The 27,020-nt window shown below is 40.4% G+C and overlaps 3 protein-coding genes across 3 annotated transcripts; all 3 read left to right on the plus strand.

Annotated features, from left to right (window-relative positions):
* Positions 1-2,270: 2,270 nt before the first annotated feature.
* On the plus strand, positions 2,271-4,457 carry LOC307043156 (E3 ubiquitin-protein ligase TRIM21-like; the record flags this gene model as incomplete). The annotated part of the gene is made up of 1 exon (XM_079687438.1): positions 2,271-4,457. One exon carries the CDS (start codon positions 2,271-2,273, stop codon positions 3,900-3,902), a length of 1,632 nt encoding a protein of 543 aa, XP_079543564.1. The 3' UTR covers positions 3,903-4,457.
* A 2,650-nt stretch (positions 4,458-7,107) lies between these two features.
* LOC307043163 (E3 ubiquitin-protein ligase TRIM21-like) lies at positions 7,108-20,092 on the plus strand. Its single transcript, XM_079687447.1, has 2 exons — positions 7,108-7,209; positions 16,700-20,092. The coding sequence occupies exon 2, from the start codon at positions 16,708-16,710 to the stop codon at positions 18,337-18,339; it is 1,632 nt and encodes a 543-aa protein (XP_079543573.1). The 5' UTR covers positions 7,108-7,209; positions 16,700-16,707; the 3' UTR covers positions 18,340-20,092.
* A 1,223-nt stretch (positions 20,093-21,315) lies between these two features.
* LOC307043147 (E3 ubiquitin-protein ligase TRIM21-like) lies at positions 21,316-26,522 on the plus strand. Its single transcript, XM_079687426.1, has 2 exons — positions 21,316-21,443; positions 24,264-26,522. The coding sequence occupies exon 2, from the start codon at positions 24,272-24,274 to the stop codon at positions 25,913-25,915; it is 1,644 nt and encodes a 547-aa protein (XP_079543552.1). The 5' UTR covers positions 21,316-21,443; positions 24,264-24,271; the 3' UTR covers positions 25,916-26,522.
* Positions 26,523-27,020: the final 498 nt, after the last annotated feature.

Raw genomic sequence — 27,020 nt, forward strand, 5'->3', positions numbered from 1 at the left:
TCCAAATTAACACCCAAACTCCCCTTCTTGGAGCTAAACTACACTATCATAGTGTGCTCGCAAAGCTAGCATACACAGCTACAACAATTACAGAACCTAGAGAAACACTCCAAAAATACCTCTAACAACTATCACTATTCACATTAATATTATACACAGTCAGTCTACATATATAACGTTTCTCACGGATGAACTCACCTAATATGGGGAATATATAAGACAAAGGAAACAGAGACGATGTTAGCTTGCTTCAAGTCTTATGTATTATGCACCCGCGGCAAGCAACACGCGCCCTCTGCTGGACAGACCCGGAAGGTCATCAACCATGACTTATATCTATTACACCTCCTCTTTTTTGTATAGCTGTGTCATATTAAAAGCTCACCACCAAAGAACTAGTTGGAGGTTTAAAATGTGAGGCAACTAGGTGTGTCACAAAGTAATGAGAGCTTTGTTATCAGTGTTATTCTTGAACATAAATTGGTCTACACTAGGGCTAAGGTTGTTATCAATATTATATCATCATCTGGATATGAGACTAGATTGTCAGATCTTTCTGAAGTAGTCAAACGGAATGAGTCATTTCCTCGTTTAAAAGGCTGCATTACAGCAAAGTGATGTAACGTTCTTAAACTTCCAGACATTTCCATATTTGCTTTTTTTCCTGATTATCCATCAAAAATGTTATTGTGTAAAAATGTTTTGCACAAATAGCCAATCTACAATATTGTTAGAGGTGTTGGGGGAAATGTGTTGTGATGTTTTATATTCTCCATATCACCCAGCCGTAGTCTAAACAACAGGATTTCTGCAGGTCTCCCTTGAAAAAGAGATCGTTGATCTCAATGGGATTTGACATGGTTAAATAAAGGCTACAACATTAGGATGTAGCCTACTCATTGCTGCTTTGCCATGGTATCCATCTTGAACCTATTATGTCTTGAATGTTGACGGCCCGTACACACGGCAGCGTCGCATGCTTCAACGGAGATGCTACCCATTCACTTTCAATGGGGTGACGTCACGCTTTGCCGAAGTGAAGTGTAGAAGTGTATTTTAAATATGTTCTTCTTCCACACGACAGGTATTAATATGGCTGCTGCAAACTAGTGTTGCTACAAAAGTATAAATTAGGCTTACTAATAAGACAACTCAGATCTGAAGCTACACAGGAATCTGCTGCCAAAGTGCAATAAAAAAGACAAAATTAATAGAATCAAACCCATTTTTTGTTGCATTTTATTAGAGTATAAAAATAAATGCCTTTTTAAAATAGGATGCAAGCAACACTAGTTTCTTAACCTGAATTGATAATAGACTATAATCAATGTAAACAGAACAGATCTTAATGTTTGCATTCTTATACCATTTTGTACAATAATTATAATGAATAAGTTCAAACAAAGTAAAACTTACAGCTGATTAATAACGGTACCTAACTTGAGTTTTTATTATATCAAAAACCTGTTGAAATGCTACTGTTATTTTTACTGTCCCCCAAAAGTGTGTCGGCAGCCTCCAGGAATGCTTCTTTCACAACTTCGCCGTCTTTGAAAGACTTCATGTGTTTCGGAAAAACGTGACTGACACGATAAGATCCTATGGTAGCAGCCTTGCTCTTGTTGTTGGGCCTGGTGAAAATGGACTGCTGTGCATTTATCTGTCCTTTCAGGCCCCTCCCCTTTTGGGAGCGTAGGGCAGAATTAGGAGGGAATTCCGTCTCGTAGCTTGTGAGCACTGTTTTGAAATGCCGCTCCTAAATGGCCCTTCTTCGATAAAGCCACGCTCGCATTGCAGATGAGACAGATGGACTTTGAAATGGAATTGATACCAAAATAATCATCCTCCCACTCGGAGTGAAAATTATATATTTTGGGCTTTTTTGCTTCAGCCAAAATTGCGGTCTTGTGTGTGTGTGCGGGCTGTCACTCCTTTTGCCACGGACAACGTCAGCAAAATAGTGCCCACTGCCCACCAGCTACGCCCCGAAACATCGGGTCGAAAATTATGTTATAGGACATTAACGATAAAACAGAATATTGTTGTTCTATTTTTAGACACATCTCGCGATCGACTGGAAATCTCCCCGCGATCGACCGGTTGGGCACCCCTGCCGTAACGGTTGCTCAAGCTTGGCTTAGTGAAAGTAGAAACAAGTTCAACATATATTAAATTGTAAATGACTCTGGCCAAAATCAATCCCAATTCTCTCTTTTTCTGTAACTGTATTATAAAGACATTGTTCTTCCTTCCACACTACAGGTGTAAATATGGCTGCTGCAAACGATTTACCATCTGAAGATCAGTTTCTCTGCTCAATCTGTCTGGATGTGTTCACTGATCCAGTCACTATACCATGTGGACACAACTTCTGCAAAACCTGCATCACTGAACACTGGGATAGGAGTGACAGGTACCAGTGTCCCATGTGTAAAAAAGAGTTCAACACAAGACCTGAGCTGCACGTTAACACTTTGTTCTCTGAGATGGCTGCACACTTCAGACAGTCGGCTCAACAGAAAGCCAGCAGCAGCAGCAGCTCAGAGCAACAAGTCTTCAAACCAGGAGAAGTTCCCTGTGACGTCTGCACTGAAACCAAACTGAAGGCCCTGAAGTCCTGCCTGGTGTGTCTGACCTCCTACTGTGAGACTCACCTGGAGCCTCATCTGACAGCTTCAAGTCTGAAAAGACATCAGCTGATCGACCCTGTGGAGAACCTGGAAGACAGGATGTGTCTGAAGCACGATAAACCTCTGGAGCTGTTCTGTAAGACCGACCAGACATGTGTCTGCATGCTCTGCCATTTTTCAGACCACAAGATGCATGATGTGGTTCCTCTGAAAGAAGGATATGTAGGGGAGAAGGCTGAACTTGAGACAGAAATTCATCAGATGATCCAGAAGAGACAACTGAAGATTGAGGAGATCAAACACTCAGTGGACCTCAGTAAGGAAGAAGCAGACAGAGAGATAGCAGAAGGTGTTCAGGTCTTCACTGCTCTGAAGGAGTCTGTTGAGAGAGGCCAGGCCAATCTCATCAACACGATCAAAGAGAAGCAGAAAACTACAGAAAACCAGGCAGAAGATTTCATCAAAGAGCTGGAACAGGAAATCTCTGAGCTGCAGAAGAGAAGCTCTGAGGTGGAGCAGGTCACACACTCTGAAGACCACCTCCATCTTCTCCAAAGATTCATGTCCCTTAAAGTTGCTCCACCCACCAAGGACTGGACCGAGGTCAGCATCCATTCATCACATGAGGGAACTGTGGTGAGAGCTGTGGTTCAGCTGGAGGAGACTTTCAGTGAAGAGATGAAGAAGCTGATTGAAGCTGAGCTGAAGAGGGTCCAGAGGTACGCAGCGGATGTGACTCTTGATCCTGATACAGCAAATCCATATCTCATTCTGTCTGATGATGGAAAACAAGTGAGTCATGGTGATTTAAAGAAGAATCTCCCAGACAACCCAGAGAGATTTTCCGATTGTATTTGTGTTTTGGGAAAGCAGAGTTTCTCTTCAGGCAGATTTTACTTTGAGGTTCAAGTTAAAGAAAAGACTGGGTGGACTTTAGGAGTGGCCAGAGAGTCGATCAACAGGAAGGGAGATATCTCACTGGGCCCTCATTGGGGTAACTGGACTATATGGCTGAGAAATGGAAATGAGTACAAAGCTCTTGCTGGCCCTTCAGTCCTTCTCTCTCTGAAGTCTCAGCCTCAGAAGGTGGGGGTGTTTGTGGATTATGAGGAGGGTCTGGTCTCCTTTTATGACGTAGATGCTGCAGCTCTTATCTACTCCTTTACTGGCTGCTCCTTCACTGAGAAACTCTATCCATACTTCAGTCCCTTTAATAATGATGATGGTGAAAACTCTTCACCTCTGATCATCTCTCCCGTCAGAGTAAACTAATCACTTCTCCCATATTGATTTTTTTTCCATTCAAGGTAATAAACAAACATATTTAGAGTCAAAACTATATAACTTCCATCTTATTTTCTACAGAATCTGTTTACTCTGGCAAATTGATTTACACAAGTCAACATTGTAAATTGCTGCATTAATCTTTGTGGAGAATATCTATTTAAACATCTGATGAAGCAACAAACATTATGTTTTACTTCCAGAAGGAATCACTGTTTCTGAAACCATGAAATATATTCCCTTCAGTGTGACGAAATTGTTTTCTATTTGTTGTGCAGCCCAAAAAATGTTTACTTTTCTAATGTAACGGGGCCTTTATTAGGTATAAGGGATATTACATGCTTTTAGTGTCTACAGAATAGAGTATTCAATTGGTATCAGCATAAAAAGTTGGACTACATTTCTAGAATAAATGCCAGCAACATTTTCTACTTTGTGTAAAAGGTGATTTGGTTAATTACTGGTAACTTGAATTGAAGACATCTGTGAATATGTGTTTGTGAAATAAAAAAACCTGTAAAATAAACTTTTTGTTGAACGACAGACCTGAGTGAGCAGTGACTTGAGCATCCAACATTAAACAGATTAGTCTGGTTCAAACGTTGAGTTGTATTTCATGATACATTAATTTAGTTTGAATGAATCCAGCTCAGGAATGATGAACTCTGCCACTACCTATGAACACTACTATATACAGAGAGGAAGTCACTGCATTTAATTAATAATGATCTATCTTTGACAACTATAAATAGTATGAAAAATGCAGTTTCATTTAATTAAAATCTCCTTGTTTATAATTATTTGACCTCAGCTCTATCGAGGGATGGGTGAAATGGCTAAAATCAACTATACCCATTATAGATCATTTCATCCCCATAAGTATAAGGGGTTTAACAATACCAACAACTCAAGGTATGATAATATAAGGATAACAAGTCAATGATATTTGTCAAGATTAGAAAAATAAATTAATATCCTTCATAAATGTATGAATCTGATGCATCAGCTTTTGTATTCATATGAAATTAGTTTAATATTTTAACTTGAAACGGCATCCATTTTCCTTCTTTGAGTTTATTTCTTAAAAAAACAAAACTCAAATGAAGTTCCCTGCCATTTTAAATGTAGAGTTAACTCACAATGAGGTCCTCTTGTGAGAAATCCAATCAGTTCCCAGTTTTATTTTGTACATCCAGATCAAACTAATGCTAAATAATACACCAGTCCTGCAATAAATATAATGGGCATCAATGAGGATAGATAACAGGAAAAGGTCAAAAGTAGTCACATATCTAAAATGATCTTATTTGACATTACATTGTATATTACTATTATTAAAATACTAGATTGATATTGCCTGGGTGAAAAAGCTAAAAAATCTCTGTCTCAAAGAAACTAAATTGTTCTGGTTAAAGGGGACCTATCATGCAAAATGCACTTTTTGATGTCTTTTATACATAAATATGCGTGTCGGGGAACTCACGCAGCGTCAAAAAATAAAACCCTGATCCATGATATGGCGTTTCATCACGGCAGTATTTTAGACAGTAGCTGCCGGGTCCCGCATGAGCTCAGCCCCCTCCTTTTTTTGTTGCTGTTGCTTTTCTTAAAGCTTTATAGCCAAAATCAGCACTTTTGAAACAGGAAGTGAAATAGAGGGATATGAGGCATGGCTAGAATGGGTGATCTGTTTGGTATTTAGATAAAAACTAAAAAGTGCGTATTTAGAGAGTCTGAAAAAAAGTGCATATTTAGAGAGTCTTAAAAAACACATAAAAAGTGAAAGATTTAGCAATGTTCAACTTACATTTTTCATTTCATTTATAACCTTTATTTAACGAGATTGGTCCCATTGAGATCATAGATCTCTTTTTCAAGGGAGACCTGCAGCATATAGGTTCCACATGAAACATAAAACAATAAAGGACATCATACATTATATTTACAGGATACATTTACATAGTTATAGACATTTACAAGTGCCCATAGTATCAATGAGCATTTCATTTAGCCTAGCTTTAAAAACATGCAGAGGAAGGAGATTGCTCAGTTTCAATTCTTGCTGTAGATTGTTCCAAGCAAGTGGAGCTGCGCACATAAAAGCTGTCTTACCTACAGTAAGACACTCTTGCTCTTGGCACACCTAACAATACTACATCATGTGATCTCAGACAATAGCTGCTTGCAACTCTCTGTGTTATCAGAGAGCAGATATAATACGGGAGTTTACCCAACAAAGCTTTATAAATAAACATGTACCAATGACTGAGCCTCTTTACAGTAAGTGATGGCAAACCTGCCTTGGTATACAGTGTACAGTGATGAGTAAGTGCTTTACAATCAGACAAATCTCAGTGTGCTGTGATAGGCGGCATCTAACTTGATCAGGCAATAGGCAGGTGCATTCATATACAACCAATCACCATAGTCCAGTACAGAAAGAATGATTGGTTTGTAAGTACAGTAAAACATAAATAATTGTAATTCTGAATGTTTCTTGAGATCTGACAGCCTTCCTCTTCTACACTTCTATATGTCATCACACAGAACGACCACTAGATGGATCACAAGACTCAGATATGATGAGACAAAGGTTACTTCTTACTCAAAAGGCAAACAATTACATGAGTCAACAAACCTTCAAGTGAGGATAATCACTTATACAAGGACATGAAATATAAACAACCTAAGAGAAATCTCAAGAAAGAGACCCCAGCTAATCTTTGCCAGTTTATCAACAAAGTTTGAGAGTTTATTTCTTTAATAAAATCCTTTAAATAAAGTTCCCTGCACTTTTAGAAGTAGAATTAACTCACAAAGTGATCCCCTTTTTATAAACACAGTTTTATTACATACATCTAGATACAAATTCATGCTAAATAATACACCAGTCCTGCCACAGATATGGTATCAATGAGGAGAGGTTCCAATGAAATAAACTGTTCTGGTTAAAGTATAGCTGAGACAGTTTCAACATAATAAAGAAAAACCTTTTCACATATCTCACTCTCTCCACTGTTAGCACCAACTTTGCTCCATTTTAACCTGAAGAGTCGCTGGTATTTCCCAACACCTGTGTGAATCAGAGGGAGTGAACACAACCAGCTGCAGTGAGAGGAGGAGCTACAGTGGAAAGAGGAGAGCTTACACGTCACACTCAGGAAACGAAAGTTAAGTTAGTCAGAGAGGCAGCCACACTGCGGTCGAGACTAGTCTCTGTTTCTGTCTAAAGAAAATACAAACTGAGTTCATCAGATCTTTCTCAACAACACAGCAGAGTCTCTGTCAAACACTGGTGAGTACAGCTGATTATATTTACACTTCCAACTAAATATGATATAAGCATGTTGTTGTTTGTCCTCAGGCCTACGGTTCAGCCCTCTGGATTTAACTAACCTGTAACTGATTATCTGCGGTTTGGAGTTTATCCTCATTCCTGGTTTCCTGACATTATTACTGTTTACTGATTACTTCCTACATACTGCTTACTCTTTTTTGTTAGGTGTGTCATATTAAAAGCTCACCACCAAAGAACCAGTTTGAGGTTTTAAATGTGAAGCAAGGTGTGTCACAAAGTACTGAGAGCTTTGTTATCAGTGTTGTTCTTTACTATAAGTTGGTCTACACTAGGGCTAAGGTTGATATCAATATTATATCATCATCTGGATATGAGACTAGATATAGTATCAGATCATTCTGAAGTAGTACAATTGCATAACTGTTAGGGGTGTAACGGTTCACAAACATTTCGGTTCGGTACGTACCTCGGTTTTTAGGTCACGGTTCGGTACGTTTTCGGTACAGCAGAAAAAATGATCACAAAACATAAAATATATATATATTTTTTTGAATTATTATTAAACTGATACTAATGTATTCACTCAAATAAATACAAAATATAATAAAATAAACATTAAGGTGCAGCATTTCGATGAACTGAAATAATCTGTATTTGAACTGTACTGTACTAGTACCTAAGCAGCCAGTTTGACATTATGACTTGCTTGTCATTGTATTTTCATGTTCAAATGTACTTGTCAAATTTGCCGAAAGGGCAGATCTGCTGGCACTAACAATGTCTCCTGCTGTGGAGAACACCCTCTCTAGGGACAGAGGTAGCAGATACAGCCAGGTAGCGCTTTGCTAACATGGCAACATAAGGATATTTGGCGTTTGTAATAGCTTTGGCTCGGTCTGAACTTTTTGCGAGTGGTGGAGGCTTAAATGTTAGTGGGAGTTGGGTTTGCACTTCTGTCTTTTTTCTTTTGGTACCGCCGCCACCGTTGATATTCACGTTCGGGTGATGCCTTTTCAAATGAGTGTGCAAGTTTGATGTATTGCCAGCCGCGTAACCAATTTTAGTTGAACAATGCCGACAAACAGCTTTGGTTCGGTCCACCTGTCTTTGTCCGTTATCCTTGTACGTAACTGCGAAACCAAAATGTTCCCAAACCGGAGACTTCAATGATGCTGGAGGATTTTCGAGCTCAACTTTATCTGCGTTCGCCATTTCGACAATTCCTCAAATTACTGACTAAATTTGAACGCATCCCTGTGACCAGGGGCCTCATTTATAAAGGGATATACGCTCAAAAAATGGCATACGCCAGTTTCTACGCAATGTTTGTGATTTATAAAATACTAACTTGACGGGAAAACGTGCGGTCCTCCACGCAAACTCTAACCCATGCGTACGCACTAAGCACAAAAACGGGAGAGACGAGAAACTGCGACACTGTTGGCAGAAGGAATAATGGAGAGAAATATGTGGAAATAATACCATAAATAAAATGTTACCTCTCATTTATATAAAGAATTCATTTTCAAACATTGATCAAAGCCAATCTTAAAATGAGTTAACAAATGCCTGTTTGAGACTCCTCAGTGCACACAAAAACATAACTTGGAGAAATAAATAAATACGGATATGTTATTTAAAACCACCTCGAATATGTTGTGTTAATGTTATGAAATGTTTTCTCATAAATGATGCGGTAAGCAGGAGGACAGAATTACATCTAAACTGAAGCCGTTTTGCATTTCTATAGGTTGTAGATACGAGCATGGTTTTATATCATGTTTAATCGTGTTTTATGCCGTTTGCCAAGTCGCTCGTAAAACACAGGAGGTATGGAAACTAAGAGCACCATATGTGGTAAATTGTACAGCTAATATAACACAACACATTAGTTGTATTTCCTTTAACTGTTGGATATAGAGTTGCTGCGGAGGGGGGGGGGGGGGTTGAGATGCACAGGCTGCAGTGGAGACGCTACGCACAGCTGATCGACAGCTGGGCCACAAACCACCAAATACAAAAACATAATTTGGATGCAGTCGTCATGACTCCACTCCGGAGGGATTCCCCGATCATTTCTTACAGTTTCTCATCAAGGGGGGGGGTCTCCTGTCCCCGGTACAAACACACTGCCTGAGGAAGTCTATGTGTATTTTTTTCGTCATTAACCTTTTTCGGACCACTTATTTATTTATTTTGGTGACGATCCGACCTCCATGCTGCTACTCTGGTTCAAACTGCATCCAACAAACAATATGATTTATCTCGACCTCCCCAAAATAACCTAAATCTGACACGGTTTGAGATGCTTTTTTTTAGCTGTTCTGTCGTCATTTCTTGCGATCTTCTCCATGCAGTCAGTCAAAATGAATGAATGAAAGGGCGTTTCTTTGACTATTTATAGGCAAATATGGGCGTTACGTGAAGCCTGCAAAAGCTGCAACGCATTTCAAATTTTTTTTAGACATTTTCCGATTCACCAAACATTTCGTACCGGCGAGGAAAGTGCGTATGGCACTTCCTACGCCGGTTTCCCTTTATAAATCACAATCGACTCAAAATGAGGTGCAGCTTTTGCGGGCTTTTCGGACGTGTAATTAGCTAAAGCTTTGTTGTTTATTGATATCAGACAATGATACTACAGATTATTCAATTATTAATTAAATATTTCGTTTTGTTATTGCATTCATTTGTATAGTACTGTATCATGTCTGTATCATCTTTTGTTTCATTTGTATTTTCTTTGGTTTTACACGCTCGAAAAAAATAAATAAACTAGAGGTAACATTTTATTTATGGTATTATTCCCACATATTTCTCTCCAATCTTCCTTCTGCCAACGGTGTCGCAGATTCTCGTCTCTCCCGTTTTTGTGCTTAGTGCGTACTAGGGCTGAATGATTAATCGATTTTAAATCGAAATCGTGATTTTAAATGATGCGATTATCAAATTGCAAAGCCTGCGATTTTTTATAACATTTTTTTTTTTAACATTTTTTTTCTTTTTTTCTTGTGTGTCAGTCATCCACACCAATCAGAAGTGCTGTGCTCCACATGTACCAGCCATTGTTAACCAATCAGAAGTGGCCCATTATAGAAGGTGATAGACAGATCAGCATTTCCGTTTACGGCCATCAAGCACTGGAATACTCTTCCAGTTGAACTTAAAACCTGTACTGATATTAACTTGTTTTCTTATGGTGCAAAAAAAATGATATTAAGCAACCAGTCATGCCAACATTAATTACGCTGTAATCTGATTTTTTTTTTATTTGAACTGTATTGTCATACTATATCTTAGATATTTTATTTAAAGGTGGGGTAGGTAAGTTTGAGAATCCGGCTCGAGTGGGCTAGAATTTGAAAATACACAACCGGAAAAAATCTGCCACTTCCTTGCAGAGCTCCTCCTCCAACACACACGACATGACCAATGAGGGCACGAGATAAGTTTGTGCACAGATGGAAGGCTGACAGGCAGGTAGGCCATCCAGTTACTTTAGCCGGGCCAGCTCAGATGATTGGTCGTGCTTTTTACAGTACTATGGCTTCCACAGATGACATTTGTTTATGGATTTTTTGTCAAAGCACTTAAGATATTCATTGCTATCGGGATGTTAAGAGCATTCCATGGAATATAACAAAAAGGGGATCTCGAGCCGGTTTCTCAAACGTACCTACCCCACCTTTAAGTGTATTTGAGTGTACTAAGTATTATGTTTGTAACCTGTATTTAAATCAGGCTTTATAATTATTTGAGTGACCGAGATCATGTAAGTGTATTTCCAGTGTACTATGTATTAATTTATTGAGCTGTACTTAAATCAGGTTTTAAAATTGTATGACTGATAGAGATCATGCAATGTTATTATTTGTTTATTGATTGTTATGAACCTGCCTGAGGACCACATATGGAAATTAGCCATTAGCTATAAACTGGCATATTACATCTCTTCTCTTTGCTGAGATTAATGTTTTTGTATGCATGGTCCTTCTATAAATAAATAAATACAAATATGACAGATTGATCCAATCACCTGCCAAGTATTTTTGAAATACTTTTCCAAATGGCTTCCAATGGAGCTTTCCTAGATGGTTTGGTGAAACAAAGCATCCGAGTCAGGTCAGTAATGCTCCATCACATGTTTTACATCTATTACAGGGTGTATCTGAAACTGAAGCTTGACTTTAAAGCAACCCAACGGAAGTTTCATGTAAGTTTAGTTATTTCACTGGTAGCTCGGGCTGCGGGGGTGCTAGAGACGGGAGCACGTTGATGCGACCTTCCTAGCCGGAGATATGGCCGCATTTTACAATAAACTTCCCTTGGGTCGCTTAAAAACAAATATCACAAATCGAATCGCAATATTTGTCCGAAAACTCGCAATTAGATTTTTTCCCAAAATCGTGCAGCCCTAGTGCGTACGCATGGGTTAGAGTTTGCGTGGAGGACCGCACATTTTCCCGTCAAGTTAGTATTTTATAAATCGCAAACATTGCATAGAAACTGGCGTACGCCATTTTTTTTTAGCGTATATCCCTTTATAAATGAGGCCCCAGCTCTCATAGTATGCCTCTGGTCCAATGAAATGACTTGGTCGCTCTATGACGCGTTGAACCCAATGTGAGCAAATTACACTGAATTCTGCGACGCAGCACCTAAGATTACTTCCAAAATGTTGTTCACGTTCTCAGTTTTTTACGTTTAACGTTATATTCGTTCGGTACACTTCGGTACACACGTGTACCGAACCGAAGGGCCCATATAGAATAATTTTGGTACGTATACCGTTACACCCAGGGGTGAAAGTGGTTTGAATTTCTTGCAGGTACTATAATGCTACCCCGACCTTCATTGGTTCATATTGTTCTCCTCCCGCCCCCAGCTTCATGCATCCCTGAACACAAACTTCAAATTTGTAATGTCTTTATGGGGTAGAAATTAGAAACACTTGACAATATGTATAGTCAATTATTTATTTTCAATTGCGCATACAACTTGTGTCAAAACTTAACAGACCATTAGCAAGGCATGTTGAGGGAGGTAAACTACACACTTTTCCACATTTTCCACAGAGGGCTGAAGTAGCTCTCCTCTTCTGTGTACCGGCGAGCCATGCAGCTTGTTGAGTGGGCTGCTCTTCTTCCTTTGCCCAGCCAGGTCTTCACATAAGGCAGTGGATCCCACTGTCTGCATGGTGGTCCCACAGAGCTGATGAAGAGGAGATTTGCTGCATTTGTTGTTGTAAGTTTGCTCCTATACTCAGTTATGATGTTATTCATTGTGCTGAACCCCCGTTCACAGTCAGCATTGCTTGGAGACAGTGCCACTGCCATGAGCAACTTCTTCATTTTGTTGGGAATGTTTCTTCCTCCACTGGCCTTGTATTCTGTGAATCCAAGATGGGCCTATTGTTGGTTCACATGTAGGACATCACACAAAGCCCTCACCTCATTATCTCCAAATCGAGGATTGTCATGGTCCCAGTTGTCAGGGTTGAGGACTGCCATTTGATTGATAAGGCTGTTATAAGCCTCTTTTCGGTTGGCTGCAACACTGGCCTGTGCTCTGTTTGCTGTGGTTGTGAAGAGTCTTTCTTTCATATTGTCTGCCACTGCTTGGATGAACTGAGCAGAGTCAATGATGGGAGACCTGCCAACTCTTAAATCCTCTCCCTTGAATTCCATCACTTCCTCTGCCTGACTGGCATCAACTGCATGTTGTCCTGGGTAGCGATTGAAACTTTCTATGCGTTTGACATACGTCGTCATGATGTCATGGGCCTTTGGGAGTGTGGTCTTCCTGTTCTGAAGAATTTCTGACAAGTTCTTAAGTTCAGTCAGAACATCTGCCATCAGTGCAAGACTTTTCAGGAAGTTGATGCAGCACAACTTAGAAAGCAGACCTTTGAATTTGGCCCTCTCTCTGCTGTCCCTTGTATCATCCTCTGATGCCTCACGGAAATGTTGTGCCAAGACTGGATAAGACTACCAAACTGCAGAGACTGCCCTCCATGAAGAAGCTACCCAGCGAACACTGAACACTTTTCCAATCCTCCTGAGGGCGATGTCCAGGTTGTGAGCAAATTCACTCAGCTGCCGCATGTTTTTTGGTGACTGGCTATATAATGAATATAGGCTGTCCATGAATGCCTGGAAGTCCTTTGTTCCCCCTGTCACATCCAGTGCCTGGTCAACAGCAAGCTCCAGTCTGTGATTAAGGCAGTGCCATAGTATGATGCCTGGGAAGTCATCCTGGAGCAACTTCCCAACACCTGACTTCACTCCCAGCATGACACTGGCCCCATCACTGCAAAATCCAATGAGGATTTCTCTCAGCAACTCAACAGTAAAGCCATTTTTAAGCAAGCAACCCATAATCTGTTCCTTGATATGAGGAGCAGACATACTATCCAGCTCAACCAGGTACAACGGAAAGGCAATGGGCTCCATGTCTCCATCAACACTAGCCTTCAGGAACACAATTAGTGTTGATTTGTGCCCAACACTGGTTGACTCATCAGCCAATACTGTGATTTTGCTTTTGGTCTCTATTATCTTTTTTAGAAGTTCCTTTTTCATCTGTGATGACACATGCTCAATTATGTCAACAGACAGTTTTGCTATGCAAAACACGCCCCAAATCAGCAGAATTTGCATGTTGCAGGTCAATCAGAATCTCAAAGTCTGTGAAAGGCTTGTTGTTCTTGGCCACATAATAGGTTGTCATGAATACCTTGGCAGTAGACTCAAACACAGACTCCTGACTACTCGCGTTCATGTTCAGAAGAATATCTTTATTTGCTGTCTGAATAATCTTGACTGCTTCATTATGTGCTGCAGAGTTCTTGTGTTCACGGATTTTTTTGCGCAGTGATGAAAGCTGGACATCCCTTGATGGACCAGCTGGGATTATCTTTCCATCAGCCCACTGAATAGCAATATTAACACCACGGGAGGCCATGACACCCAGATCCTTCACATCATGGCATGGGGTACAGCCTAGCCTTCCATTGTGAGCATACATCCATTCATTTTTCTGTTTGAACTGTTCATATTGTTCTTCTTTCCATATAGAAGGGTATGCAGTAGGGCTAGCATCACCTATGGTGGCTTCTGAGGGACCTGCTGCCACTTCTTCTGGCTGAGTCTCCTCTTCCTCCCTCTGGGCCTCAACTGTTATAAATTAGAATAAAGATGTATAACTAAATTCAGCAGACAGTCAAAAATGTACAAGTCTCTGTCTTTCTTTGAATTTTCAGAATATTGGTTACATAAATTAAAATACTAATAAAATAAAATGTATGCCACAATGTGCAGATTAAAATAGAAGATATCAAAGCAAAATATTTAATGTTAAAATAGTATGCTGTGTACATGTTGTGTTCTGAGTAAAATAGCCAGTTGACTATATAGAGCAGGGGTGCCCAACCTTTTTTTAACCAAGACGGCGGCGATCGTTGACGGGGGGGGGTTATTAACTATAGTTATTTGACCACAATATTTGAACACAATTACAGTTTATTTTATTTTCAACTATATTCTTCTTCTTCTTCTTCATATTACTACTACTACTATTATTATTATTATTATTGTTATTGTATATGTAATATTTTTCACTCCCTTCTCTTTTTCAAGTGAGGGTGCTTAACATTCAACTGGGACCCTTATGCACCCCCGTAGAACCGGGCCTGGAGGTGGCCAAACTACGGCCCGCGGGCCACATGCGCCCCGTTGATGTGTTTAATGTGGCCCGTCCAATATTGGTATAAATGAGCCAGGGTTCCCGCGCTGATCTTAAAAAGCCTTAAAGTCTAAAATACAACGATCCAATTTTTATTTATGTTATCCCCCACTGTCCACACGCCGCGCGCGCCGCGAAAAGTCCCTTCCTCCCTGGTCGTCGCAGCTGCGCGTGGACGTCACCCCGCGCGCGGGAGAATGAGATTAAAACAACCCTCAGCCCGACATGAATCAAGACGGAACCAAACAATGCCCCCCGGCCCGGCTGTCACATTGATACATCATTGTGGCCCCTGAACCAAAAAGTTTGGCCACCCCTGTTGTAGGACATTAACTGAATATTGTTGTTCTACTTTTAGACATCTCGAGATCGACTGGGGATCGACTGGTTGGGCACCCCATATAGAGATACAGTTTGCTAGTTAGCTAACTTATTATATTCATCATGGCCATGTTCATGTCCATTCTCTGGGCTAAATAAGCATCATCACCTGTGTCATCTGTGGGCGTTGTTTTTCAAATTTTAAGCACATTCTGAGTTTCTTCATCTCTCTCCTTTCTCTTAAACATCTAAAGAGTCGTCGTTTGCATTTTTGCTTTAATTACCACGTAGCCTAATTTTCTAGCTGTCATTCAGTCACTCCATTCTTTTCTCCTCCCGCTATTCTGATCAAGTGGGAAAAAGCTAATATGTGACCCGCTCTATCGAAATCAGTCGGAAGTCGCAACGGCTCATTTCAAAATAAACGTGGATTTGCGTAAAAAAATTGTTTTTCGGGGTTCGGGTGTTTTGTTTAATAAACAAAGTCTTGGCTTTCAGAATATGAAACTTGTTTCGGCAAATTCAGATGATAAATACAACTTAGAAGCTTGTAACGGCATAATTACAAGCGAAGAACGGAGTAACTTGAGGTCACAGCAGGCATAACAGCAGCCGGTGTTTCTCGTTAGTGTTTTCCCCGGGACACAAACACAATACGCACAAACGCAAAAATACACGCACAAACGCAAAAATACACACACACACACACACACACACACACACACACACACACACACACACACACACACACACACACACACACACACACACACACACACACACACACACACACACACACACACACACACACACACACACACACACACACACACACGACCAGACCAGTAATCCAAACCAAAATATCTGCCCTTCGTAGTATAAATTCCACGGGTGGAGCTATCAATTCTTCCCGGTCCTCCGGACCGCCTGGAAATCTCTTACCGGTACTAAGGACCGGGTAGGACCGGCACACTTTCAACACTGGTTACACCCCTAATAACTGTAATTTCCTGGTTTTAAAGGCTGCATTACAGTAAAGCGATGGAACTTTCTTAAACTACCAAACTGTTCAAACCCTTTGCTTTTTCTGATTATCCATCAACATTTTTACTATTTTGTGCCCAAATAGTCAATCTACAATATCTTTAGAGATGTTGGGTGAAACATTTTTGTGATGTTTTATATTCTCCATATCGCCCAGCCGTAGTCTAAACAACAGTAAAAGGAAACATTCATTACTGTTTTGCCATGTTGGCTATCTTAAACTTATTTGGTCTTGAATGTTAACGGTTGCTCAAGCTTGGCTTAGTGCAAGTCAAAACAGCATATATTAAACTGTAATGACTCTGGCCATTATCAATCCCACGTCTATCTTTTTCTGTTATTGTATTATAAATAAAATGTACCTCCTTCCACACTACAGGTGTAGATATGGCTGCAGCAAACTATCTGCAAGCTGAAGATCGGTTTCTCTGCTCCATCTGTCTGGATGTGTTCACTGATCCAGTCAGCACATCATGTGGACACAACTTCTGCAAGAACTGCATCACTGAACACTGGGATAAAAGTCACCAGTACCAGTGTCCCATGTGTAAAGAGGCTTTTAACACAAGACCAGATTTGAGAGTCAACACTTTGTTCTCTGAGATCGTCGCTCAGTTCAGACAGTCGGCTCAACAGAAAGCCAGCAGCAGCAGCAGCTCAGAGCAACAAGTCTTCAAACCAGGAGAAGTTCCCTGTGACGTCTGCACTGAAACCAAACTGAAGGCCCTGAAGTCCTGCCTGGTGTGTCTGACCTCCTACTGTGAGACTCACCTGGAGCCTCATCTGACAATGTCAGGTCTGAAAAGACATCAGCTGATCGACCCTGTGGAGAACCTGGAAGACAGGATGTGTCCGAAGCACGATAAACCTCTGGAGCTGTTTTGTAAGACCGACCAGACATGTGTCTGTATGTTCTGCACTGTTTCAGACCACAAGATGCATGATGTGGTTCCTCTGAAAGAAGGATATGAAGGGGAGAAGGCTGAGCTTGAGACAGAAATCCAGGAGATGATCCAGAAGAGACAACTGAAGATTGAGGAGATCAAGCACTCAGTGGACCTCAGTCAGGAAGAAGCAGACAGAGAGATAGCAGAAGGTGTTCAGGTCTTCACTGCTCTGAAGGAGTCTGTTGAGAGAGGCCAGGCCAATCTCATCAAGACGATCACAGAGAAGCAGAAAACTACAGAAAACCAGGCGGAAGATTTCATCAAAGAGCTGGAACAGGAAATCTCTGAGCTGCAGAAGAGAAGCTCTGAGGTGGAGCAGGTCACACACTCTGAAGACCACCTCCATCTTCTCCAAAGATTCATGTCCCTTAAAGTTGCTCCACCCACCAAGGACTGGACAGAGGTCAGCATCCATTCATCACATGAAGGAACTGTGGTGAGAGCTGTGGTTCAGCTGGAGGAGACTTTCAGTGAAGAGATGAAGAAGCTGATTGAAGCTGAGCTGAAGAGGGTCCAGAGGTACGCAGTGGATGTGACTCTTGATCCTGATACAGCACATACTCAACTAATCCTGTCTGATGATGGAAAACAAATGAGGTATGGTGGTGTAAAGAAGAATCTCCCAGATAACCCAGAGAGATTTTCTGATCGTCCTTGTGTTTTAGGAAAGCAGAGTTTCTCTTCAGGCAGATTTTACTTTGAGGTTCAAGTTAAAGAAAAGACCGGATGGACTTTAGGAGTGGTCAGAGAGTCGATCAACAGGAAGGGAAAGATCACACCGACCCCTAAAGATGGTTACTGGATGATATGGCTGAGAAATGGAAATGAGTACAAAGCTCTTGATTCTCCTCAAGTCCTTCTCTCTCTGAAGTCTCAGCCTAAGAAGGTGGGGGTGTTTGTGCATTATGAGGAGGGTCTGGTCTCCTTTTATGACGTAGATGCTGCAGCTCTTATCTACTCCTTTACTGGCTGCTCCTTCACTGAGAAACTCTACCCATTCTTCCATCCCTGTGATAAGGATGGTGGTAAAAACTCTGCACCTCTGATCATCTCTCCCGTCAGAGTAAACTAATCACTTATCCTATATTGATTTATTTCAATTCAAGGTAATAAACAAACATATTTAGTTTCAAAACTGTATAACTTCCATCTTATTTTCTACAGAAGCTGTTTATTCTAGCAAATTGATTCATACAAGTCAACATTGTAAATTGATGCGTTCATCTTATGCCCCTTTCACACCAACGCGGTTCCCATTCTAGCTCCGTGCTAGTGCTCTTCTGGTTCGGAACCGGTTTTTATTTTCAGCCCCCGTTTTGTTCACACCGCCCAGAGCCTGACTGGTGCTGCCGCTGCTGTGTCATGACGTCACAGTTTACGTCGCTGATTTTCTACCCAACGGATCTCACCACAACAACAATGGGGGACTGCGTCGGGTCAATGATCGTGTTACTTTTAATCATACGAAGCCAGATTCAATTAAATAACGACTTCTCCAACCTTATACTTTTCTCCAGAGTGCCGTTGTTCATTGTTTATGAATGTGTTTCAGCAGTGCTGCTCGTCCACCGGAGTTTATTCTCCCGTTAGCTCCGGGCTAGCTCACACGGCAGCGGCCGCTGTAAAGTCTTCACTGTCTGACTGTTACACAAGCAGCTGATACATATCCCCAGTTCCCCTTAAGTGAATGTGTGTCAGTCTGAATTGACGCTGTTTGGCCTCACAATGCTGTTATAAAAGTTTCTCTGATATAAAATGGGTGATGCTAGCATAGCAACCAAAGCTAAACTGACTACTTGTTGTTGCTATCCTATTGTGGCATAAGCCGTTTTCTACAGGCACATTTTACCGGCGTATTTTTCATTATGATTCTACTTCTGATAGTCGGACACGACAACCTGTGCAGCCCATGTATTGATTCCATCCGATAGCTGCTATAATACAAAACAAAACGTCTGCCTGCTCTCCACAATGATCAATAACAGCGAACGGATGGTCAAAGTAAGGTGCAAATAAACAGAATCACTAGAAGCCTGGTGTTGCCTGACTTCATAAAGTGTGTTTTTTACAAGTGTGTGGTTGCGTTCTAGTCACTTTGCTCAGCACTACTGCTTGTTACAACTTTTATTTGCCGTACTCGCCATAAACTGTTAGCTCAGGTTAATCTCGCCCCCCTCCGACGTAAGCGTAACGTAACGCTTCTAGGCCCACAGTTTTTTGGTGCTTAGTAAGAACCGGTTTTCGGTGCCTAGAGCCGGCTCCGCTGCGGTGTGAACAGGAAAAAACGGTGATTATCAGTCTCTAGCTCCGAACCGGCCCTGGAACCGCATTGGTGTGAAAGGGGCATTAGTGGAGAATGTCGATTTAGGGCAGCTGTGGCTCAGTGGATAGAGTGCTGGACTTCGAATCAGGGGGTAGGAAGTTGGAGTCCCACTGCAGTCAGTATGTCGTTGTGTCCCTGGACAAGACACTTCACCCAAATTGCTCCTGTGGGGATTGTCCACAGTACTGAATTTATGTAAGTCGCTTTGGATAAACGCGTCTATCAAATGACATGTAATGTAATAATAATGTAATTTAAACATCTGATGAAGATACAAACATTATTTTTTACTTCCAGAAGGAATCACTGTTTCTAAAAACATAAAATATGTTCCCTTCAGTGTGACAAAATTGTTTTCTATTTGTTGTGCAGCCAAAACATTCTTAATATTCTAATGCAACAGGGCCTATATTAGGTATAAGGGATATTACATGCTTTTGGTGTCTACAGAATAGAGTATTCAATTGTTATCAGCAAAAAAAGTTGGACTACATTTGTAGAATAAATGCCAGCAACATTTTCTACTTTGTGTAAAAGGTGGTTTGGTTAATTACTGGTAACTTGAATCAAAGACATCTGTGAATATGTGTTTGTAAAATAAAAAAACCTGTAAAATAAACTTTTTGTTGAACGACAGACCTGAGTGAGCAGTGACTTGAGCATCCAACACTAAACAGATTAGTCTGGTTTAAACGTTAAGTTTTATTTCATGATACATTAATTTAGTTTTTATGAATCCAGCTCAGGAATGATGGACTCTGCCACTACCTATGAACACTACTATATACAGAGAGGAAGTCACTGCATTTAATTAATAATTATCTATCTTTGACAACTATAAATAGTATGAAAAATGCAGTTTAATTAAATAAAAATCTCCTTGTTTATAATTATTTGACCTCGACTCTATCGAGGGATGGGTGAAATGGCTAAAATCAACTATACCCATTATAGGTCATTTCATCCCCATAAGTATAAGGGGTTTAACAATACCAACAACTCAAGGTATGATAATATAAGGATAACAAGTCAATGATATTTGTCAAGATTAGAAAAATAAATTAAGATCCTTCATAAATATATGAATTTGATGCATCATCATTTGTATTCGTATTAAATTAGTTTAATATTTTAACTTGAAAGGCATCCATTTTCCTTATTTGAGTTTATTAATTTAGTCCCTGATATAAAGTTCCCTGCACTTTTAAATGTAGAATTAACTCACGATGAGGTCCTCTTTTCAGAAATGCAATCCGTTTCCAGTTTTATTTTGTACATCTACAGTACATCAAACTAATGCTAAATAATACACCATTCCTGCAATACATTTAATGGGCATCAATGAGGATAGATAACAGAAAAAGGTTAAAAGTAATCATATATATAAAATTATCTTATTTGACATTACATTGTATATTACTATATTAAAATACTAGATTGATCTTGCCTTGGCGAAAGAGGTTAAAAAGCTCTGTGTCAAATAAACTAAACTGTTCTGGTTAAAGTATAGCTGAGACAGTTTCAACACAAATAATAAAAGTTAGCAACACTTTTCACATATCTCACTCTCTCCACTGTTAGCACCACCTTTGCTCCATATTAACCTGAAGAGTCGCTGGTATTTCCCAACACCTGTGTGAATCAGAGGGAGGGAACACAACCAGCTACAGTGAGAGGAGGAGCTACAGTGGAAAGAGGAGAGCTTACACGTCACACTCAGGAAACGAAAGTTAAGTTGTCAGAGAGGCAGCCACACTGCAGTCGAGACTAGTCTCCGTTTCTGTCTAAAGAAAATACAAACTGAGTTCATCAGATCTTTCTCAACAACACAGCAGAGTCTCTGTCAAACACTGGTGAGTACAGCTGATTATATTTACACTTTCAACTAAATATGATATAAGTATGCAGGGCCGTGGGAAGTAGGGGTGCTGAGGGTGCTGCAATACCCCCTGGTGGAGGACAGGGGATCTGCACTTCCACAATACAAAAAAAACGAATTTTCAGCCTTGATGTAACAACATTCATAATTAAGTAAAGATAACACCCTTTTCACCCCGGTTACATTTTCCATTTGCCCTGTACGATGGGCGCTGTAAGTGATGAAAGTGGAGGATGTTGGCTTATCAGGCGCCCGCAGCCAAAGTGAGAGAGATAGAGAGAGGGGATACCGTGGTACCGGCGGGGATTGTTGTCTCTAGAGGATGTGAAGTCCACCCCCCCCAATTAAAACATGTTATAATACTAAATAAATGTGAAGCCTTGTTATATAAGCTGTCCACCATGTCAATATATTTCTCTTTTTGTAGTGTATTGGTCTTTTGTAGAGGTTTTTCATTACCAGCTAAAATATTGCCAATAGGGCAGCACATTGGTCAGAACCAGCCCTGGTTTCATCCCCACAGCACCCCCCATTTGAAACATGTTCCCACGGCTATGTAAGTATGGTGTTGTTTGTCCCCAGGCCTACGGTTCAGCCCTCTGGATTTAACTAACCCAGGGGTTCCCAACCTTTATTGTGCCAAGGACCTGCAGATACATTCCAAAAAAAAAATCGCGGACCGGTTGTCAATTTTAACTGATTTTAATATTTACTTACCAGCAGGTGGCAACAGAGGCTAATTGTATGTAACAGCCTGAACAAATACTCGAACAATATGCGTCCAAAACATATTAACAATGTTTATAACAATTTAAAAAACGGTGTCGTTTTTTGGTGTGTGTGTGTGTGTGTGTGTGTGTGTGTGTGTGTGTGTGTGTGTGTGTGTGTGTGTGTGTGTGTGTGTGTGTGTGTGTGTGTGTGTGTGTGTGTGTGTGTGTGTGTGTGTGTGTGTGTGTGTGTGTGTGTGTGTGTGTGTGTGTGTGTGTGTGTGTGTGTGTGTGTGTGTGTGTGTGTGTGTGTGTGTGTGTGTGTGTGTGTGTTTAAACAAATTTATTTTGGGAACACCCACATATACCTATGGAGTTGGCCAGATGTGTGTAAATTACTGTTCATGGTAAATTTAAAACAAATGCTGTTGTCGGACACACACACACACAGGCGGTTCTAGACCAATTTGACTGGGGGGGCCAGGCTGGGGCCAGTTATTTTCTGAGGGGGGCCCAATAAATGCAGGACGAAAAAGACAAAGACAGTATGAAGTAATTGCGCATAAGAAAACAATGCAATTATTGGTATTTATTTCATTACACATACTTATTTCAGATACTTATAGTTACAGTTTTTACGCTCTAATGCAGGGGTCTCCAACCTTTTTTAGGATGAGAGCTACTTTCAAAAAATAAAAAAATTAGAGAGCTACTTTACTCTTTTTTTTGTTTTTTGCAGTGTATATATTTAGCACATTTTAACATTATACTTTGTGTGCTCTTCGGGTCTGTGGGACCCGTTTTCAATGTTTACTAAAATAAAATGTGTGCAATTTAATTATTTTAACCTGCTTTAATTTGGGGGTGGACCTCACATCCTCTAGGGGGGTCCGGGGGCATGCATCCCCGGGACATTTTTTTTTTTTTAAATGTTGAAGTTAAATGCACCAATCTGGCGGAGGGGTGTTTGATAGATATAGAGTTGTAGTAAGTAGATAGTTTGCTGTGATTGAGGTTTCGTTTATGCATAGGGTAGATTCTTTTAATTACATTCCCTTTTTTTTGTGTGTATTTTTTACATTTTGGATTTGCTTGGCTAGCTACTTGTTGAGGGTTTGCGACCTACCGGTAGCTTGTGATCGACGTGTTGAAGACCCCTGCTCTAATGGGTCCGACTAGAATGACAAATAGCGTTAGTTACGCCTAGAAATCGTTTAATCATAAACTTTTTTTTCTTTTCTTTTCATTTTCAGGGGGGCCACAGGGGGGTCCAAAGTCAGTGTTAGGGGGGCAGTAACCAAACATTTCGTTTAAAGTTTGAGAGATTCAAAAATATGCATGAATAAATAAATGTTAATTAGATAAAATAAGATATGAATGAACAACAAAAATAAAATAAGTTACATTTATTTGTTATTGTCTATGGTAGATTATTGGTTATGTTCATATACTTATTTGATTATTAAAATGTGAACCGATCTTTTTCATATGGGTGTTTTCGAGTTGTACCTCCTAGATCAGGTCTCTAGTAATTGTGTGCTCAAAGTGCACCAGATTGAAGCATTTTACTTTAAAATGTTCCAAAAAATCTTCAATACAATACTGAATACATTTGAAGCCATTTTGACGTATATTACCTGTCAATAAGTTTCTGTTTTTGTAGTGGATTTTTCTTTTGTAGAGATCTTTCATTTATTCTTTATATATAAAATCTCGCCTAGGGCAGCAAATTGGCTAGAACCGGCCCTGGTACTAGGCCTCAAGAGCCTTTCTTGTGGTGGCAGACACATAGAAACAAATTGGCGGGGCGCACTTCGCACGTGCACACACTTAAAAATTCCACGCGCTCAGCGCTCACATTATGCTGAGCCCACGTGCCTTAGCACCACTGCTATGACTCCATCCTAGGGGAACACTGTAGCTATCTTGAACTTATTAAGTCTTGAATGTGAACAGTTGCTCAAGCTTGGCTTAGTGCAAGTCAAAACAGCATATTAACTTGTAAAGTGACTGGCCAAAATCAATCCCACTTCTTTCATTTCCTTTAACTGTATTATAAAGACATTATTTTTCCTTTCACACTACAGGTGTAGATATGGCTGCTGCAAACTATCTACCATCTGAAGATCAGTTTCTCTGCTCCATCTGTCTGGATGTGTTCACTGATCCAGTCAGCACATCATGTGGACACAACTTCTGCAAGAACTGCATCACTGAACACTGGGATAGAAGTGACAGCTGCCAGTGTCCCTTGTGTCAAAAAGAGTTCTACACAAGACCTGAGCTGCACGTTAACACTTTCATCTCTGAGATGGTCGCTCAGTTCAGACAGTCGGCTCAACAGAAAGCCAGCAGCAGCAGCAGCAGCAGCAGCTCAGAGCAACAATTCTTCAAACCAGGAGAAGTTCCCTGTGACGTCTGCACTGAAACCAAACTGAAGGCCCTGAAGTCCTGCCTGGTGTGTCTGACCTCCTACTGTGAGACTCACCTGGAGCCTCATCTGACAAAGTCAGGTCTGAAAAGACATCAGCTGATCGACCCTGTGGAGAACCTGGAAGACAGGATGTGTCTGAAGCACGATAAACCTCTGGAGCTGTTCTGTAAGACCGACCAGACATGTGTCTGTATGCTCTGCACTGTTTTAGACCACAAGATGCATGATGTGGTTCCTCTGAAAGAGGGATATGAAGATAAGAAGGCAGAGTTGGGGAAGACAGAGGCTGAAACTCAGCAGATGATCCAGAAGAGACAACTGAAGATTCAGGAGATCAAACACTCAGTCGACCTCAGTGAGAAAGATGCAGACAGAGAGGTAGCAGAACTTGTTCAGGTCTTCACTGCTCTGAAGGAGTCTGCTGAGAGTCTCCTCAACACGATCAAAGAGAAGCAGAAAGAAACTGAAAAGAAGGCTGAAACTTTAATCAAAGAACTGGACCTAGAAATCTCTGAGCTGAAGAAGAGAAGTGCTAAGGTTGAACATCTCTCACGCTCTGAAGACCACCTCCATGTTCTCCAGAGTGTCAAGACCCTAAACATCCAACACCCATCACCCACCAAGGACTGGACAAAGGTCAGCATCCCTCCATCATCATATGAAGGGACTGTGGTGAGAGCTGTGGCTCAGCTGGAGGAGACACTCACTGAACAGAGGAAACTGCTTGAGGGTACGCTGAAGAGGGTCCAGAAGTATGCAGTGAATGTGACTTTTGATCCGGATACAGCACATCCCAATCTCATCCTGTCTGTTGGTGGAAAACGGGTCAGTCTTGGTGATGTGACAAAAAAACTTGCATACAACCCAAAAAGATTTCATTATTCTGTTTGTGTTTTAGGAAAGCAGAGTTTCTCTTCAGGAACATTTTACTATGAGGTTCAAGTTAAAGGAAAGACGGACTGGGAGTTAGGAGTGGTCACAGAGTCCATAAACCGGATGGGGAAAATCAGACTAAGCCCTCAGAGGGGTATCTGGATTGCATGGCTGAGAAATGGAAATGAGTACAAAGCTCTAGATGATCCTCCAGTCCTTCTCTCTCTGAAGTCTCAGCCTCAGAAGGTGGGGGTGTTTGTGGATTATGAGGAGGGTCTGGTCTCCTTTTATGACGTAGATGCTGCAGCTCTGATCTACTCCTTTACTGGCTGCTCCTTCACTGAGAAACTCTTCCCATACTTCAGTCCGTGTGTGAATAATGGTACTCAAAACTCTGCACCTCTGATCATCTCCCCTGTCAGAGTAAACTAATCACATCCTATTGCATGTATTGATTTATTTCCATTAATGGTGATATACAAACATATTTAGTATCAAAACTGTATAACTTCCATCTTGTTTTCTACAGAATCTGTTTACTGTGTGAATTGGTTCACACTAAATTGTTAAGATGTTTTATATGATGTATCCCATTACATAGTCAACACTATAAATTGATGCATCCATCTTTGTAGAGAATGAATATCCAGTCAAACCTCTGATGAAGCCACAAACATTATTTGTCGCTTCCATAATAAATCACCTTTTGTTATCAAATGTCACATTTGAATGTTGCTAAATTACTCTAAAGTTATTTTTATTATTTGATGTGCAGCAAAAAAAACACATGTTGGAATATTTCAATGTCATTAAGGTTCTGCCTATTCCATGCCTTCAATATGTAGAGAACACAGTTTTTGTTATTGTTATACTAGCATATAACATTTTTGGACGAATTAAATTAAAGTATACATGCCAACATAATTTTCATTTTTGTAGGAAAGGTGGTTTGGCTAATTACTAATAACTTGGTGTAAGTAATCTGTAAATATGTGAGTGTTAAATCAAAACTGTAAAATAAACTAGTTATTGAACATAAGGCTGGTTTACACTTAAGTTGTTTCTTTATGACAAATGCATTGTGTTTCCTGTAAACCCTTCATCAACCCAGCACAGGGATGATGGACTCTGCCACCAAGAAGACTCATCTGTCTTTCTTTATTAATTAAAACATTTCAAGAATTGTACCAATCATTAAAGGATATCAGACAAGGCAAGTATGTGTTCATTTATACTGAGTTTCATTGGTTAAAAAGCAAAGAAAACACAATAGAATGAAGTGTGAATCAAAGTAAGAGTGGGTTGCGTTATATTATCTGAAACAAGCAAACATTTAGAAAGGTAATTGATATTGTAAAAATAATGCTGTTGTTATTTTATCCATTATTAATCAATTAGCTGGTTGTACTTCTGTAACATCAGCATCCATGTACATCACGTCCTGGTGTTATGGTGCAGAGTGTCCACTGGATGGAGCACAACACAAAGGAAAGATAAGCATGGAGTCACTGTACTGTAAACCAAACCCTGATATATG

The sequence above is a fragment of the Notothenia rossii genome (assembly GCF_949606895.1).
Source record: "Notothenia rossii genome assembly, chromosome: 1".
NCBI classification, from domain to species: Eukaryota; Metazoa; Chordata; class Actinopteri; order Perciformes; family Nototheniidae; genus Notothenia; species Notothenia rossii.

Excerpts from the sequence above, each read along its gene's own strand:
- LOC307043163 (XM_079687447.1), top strand. The coding sequence starts at position 16,708 with ATGGCTGCAGCAAACTATCTGCAAGCTGAAGATCGGTTTCTCTGCTCC.
- LOC307043147 (XM_079687426.1), top strand. The coding sequence starts at position 24,272 with ATGGCTGCTGCAAACTATCTACCATCTGAAGATCAGTTTCTCTGCTCC.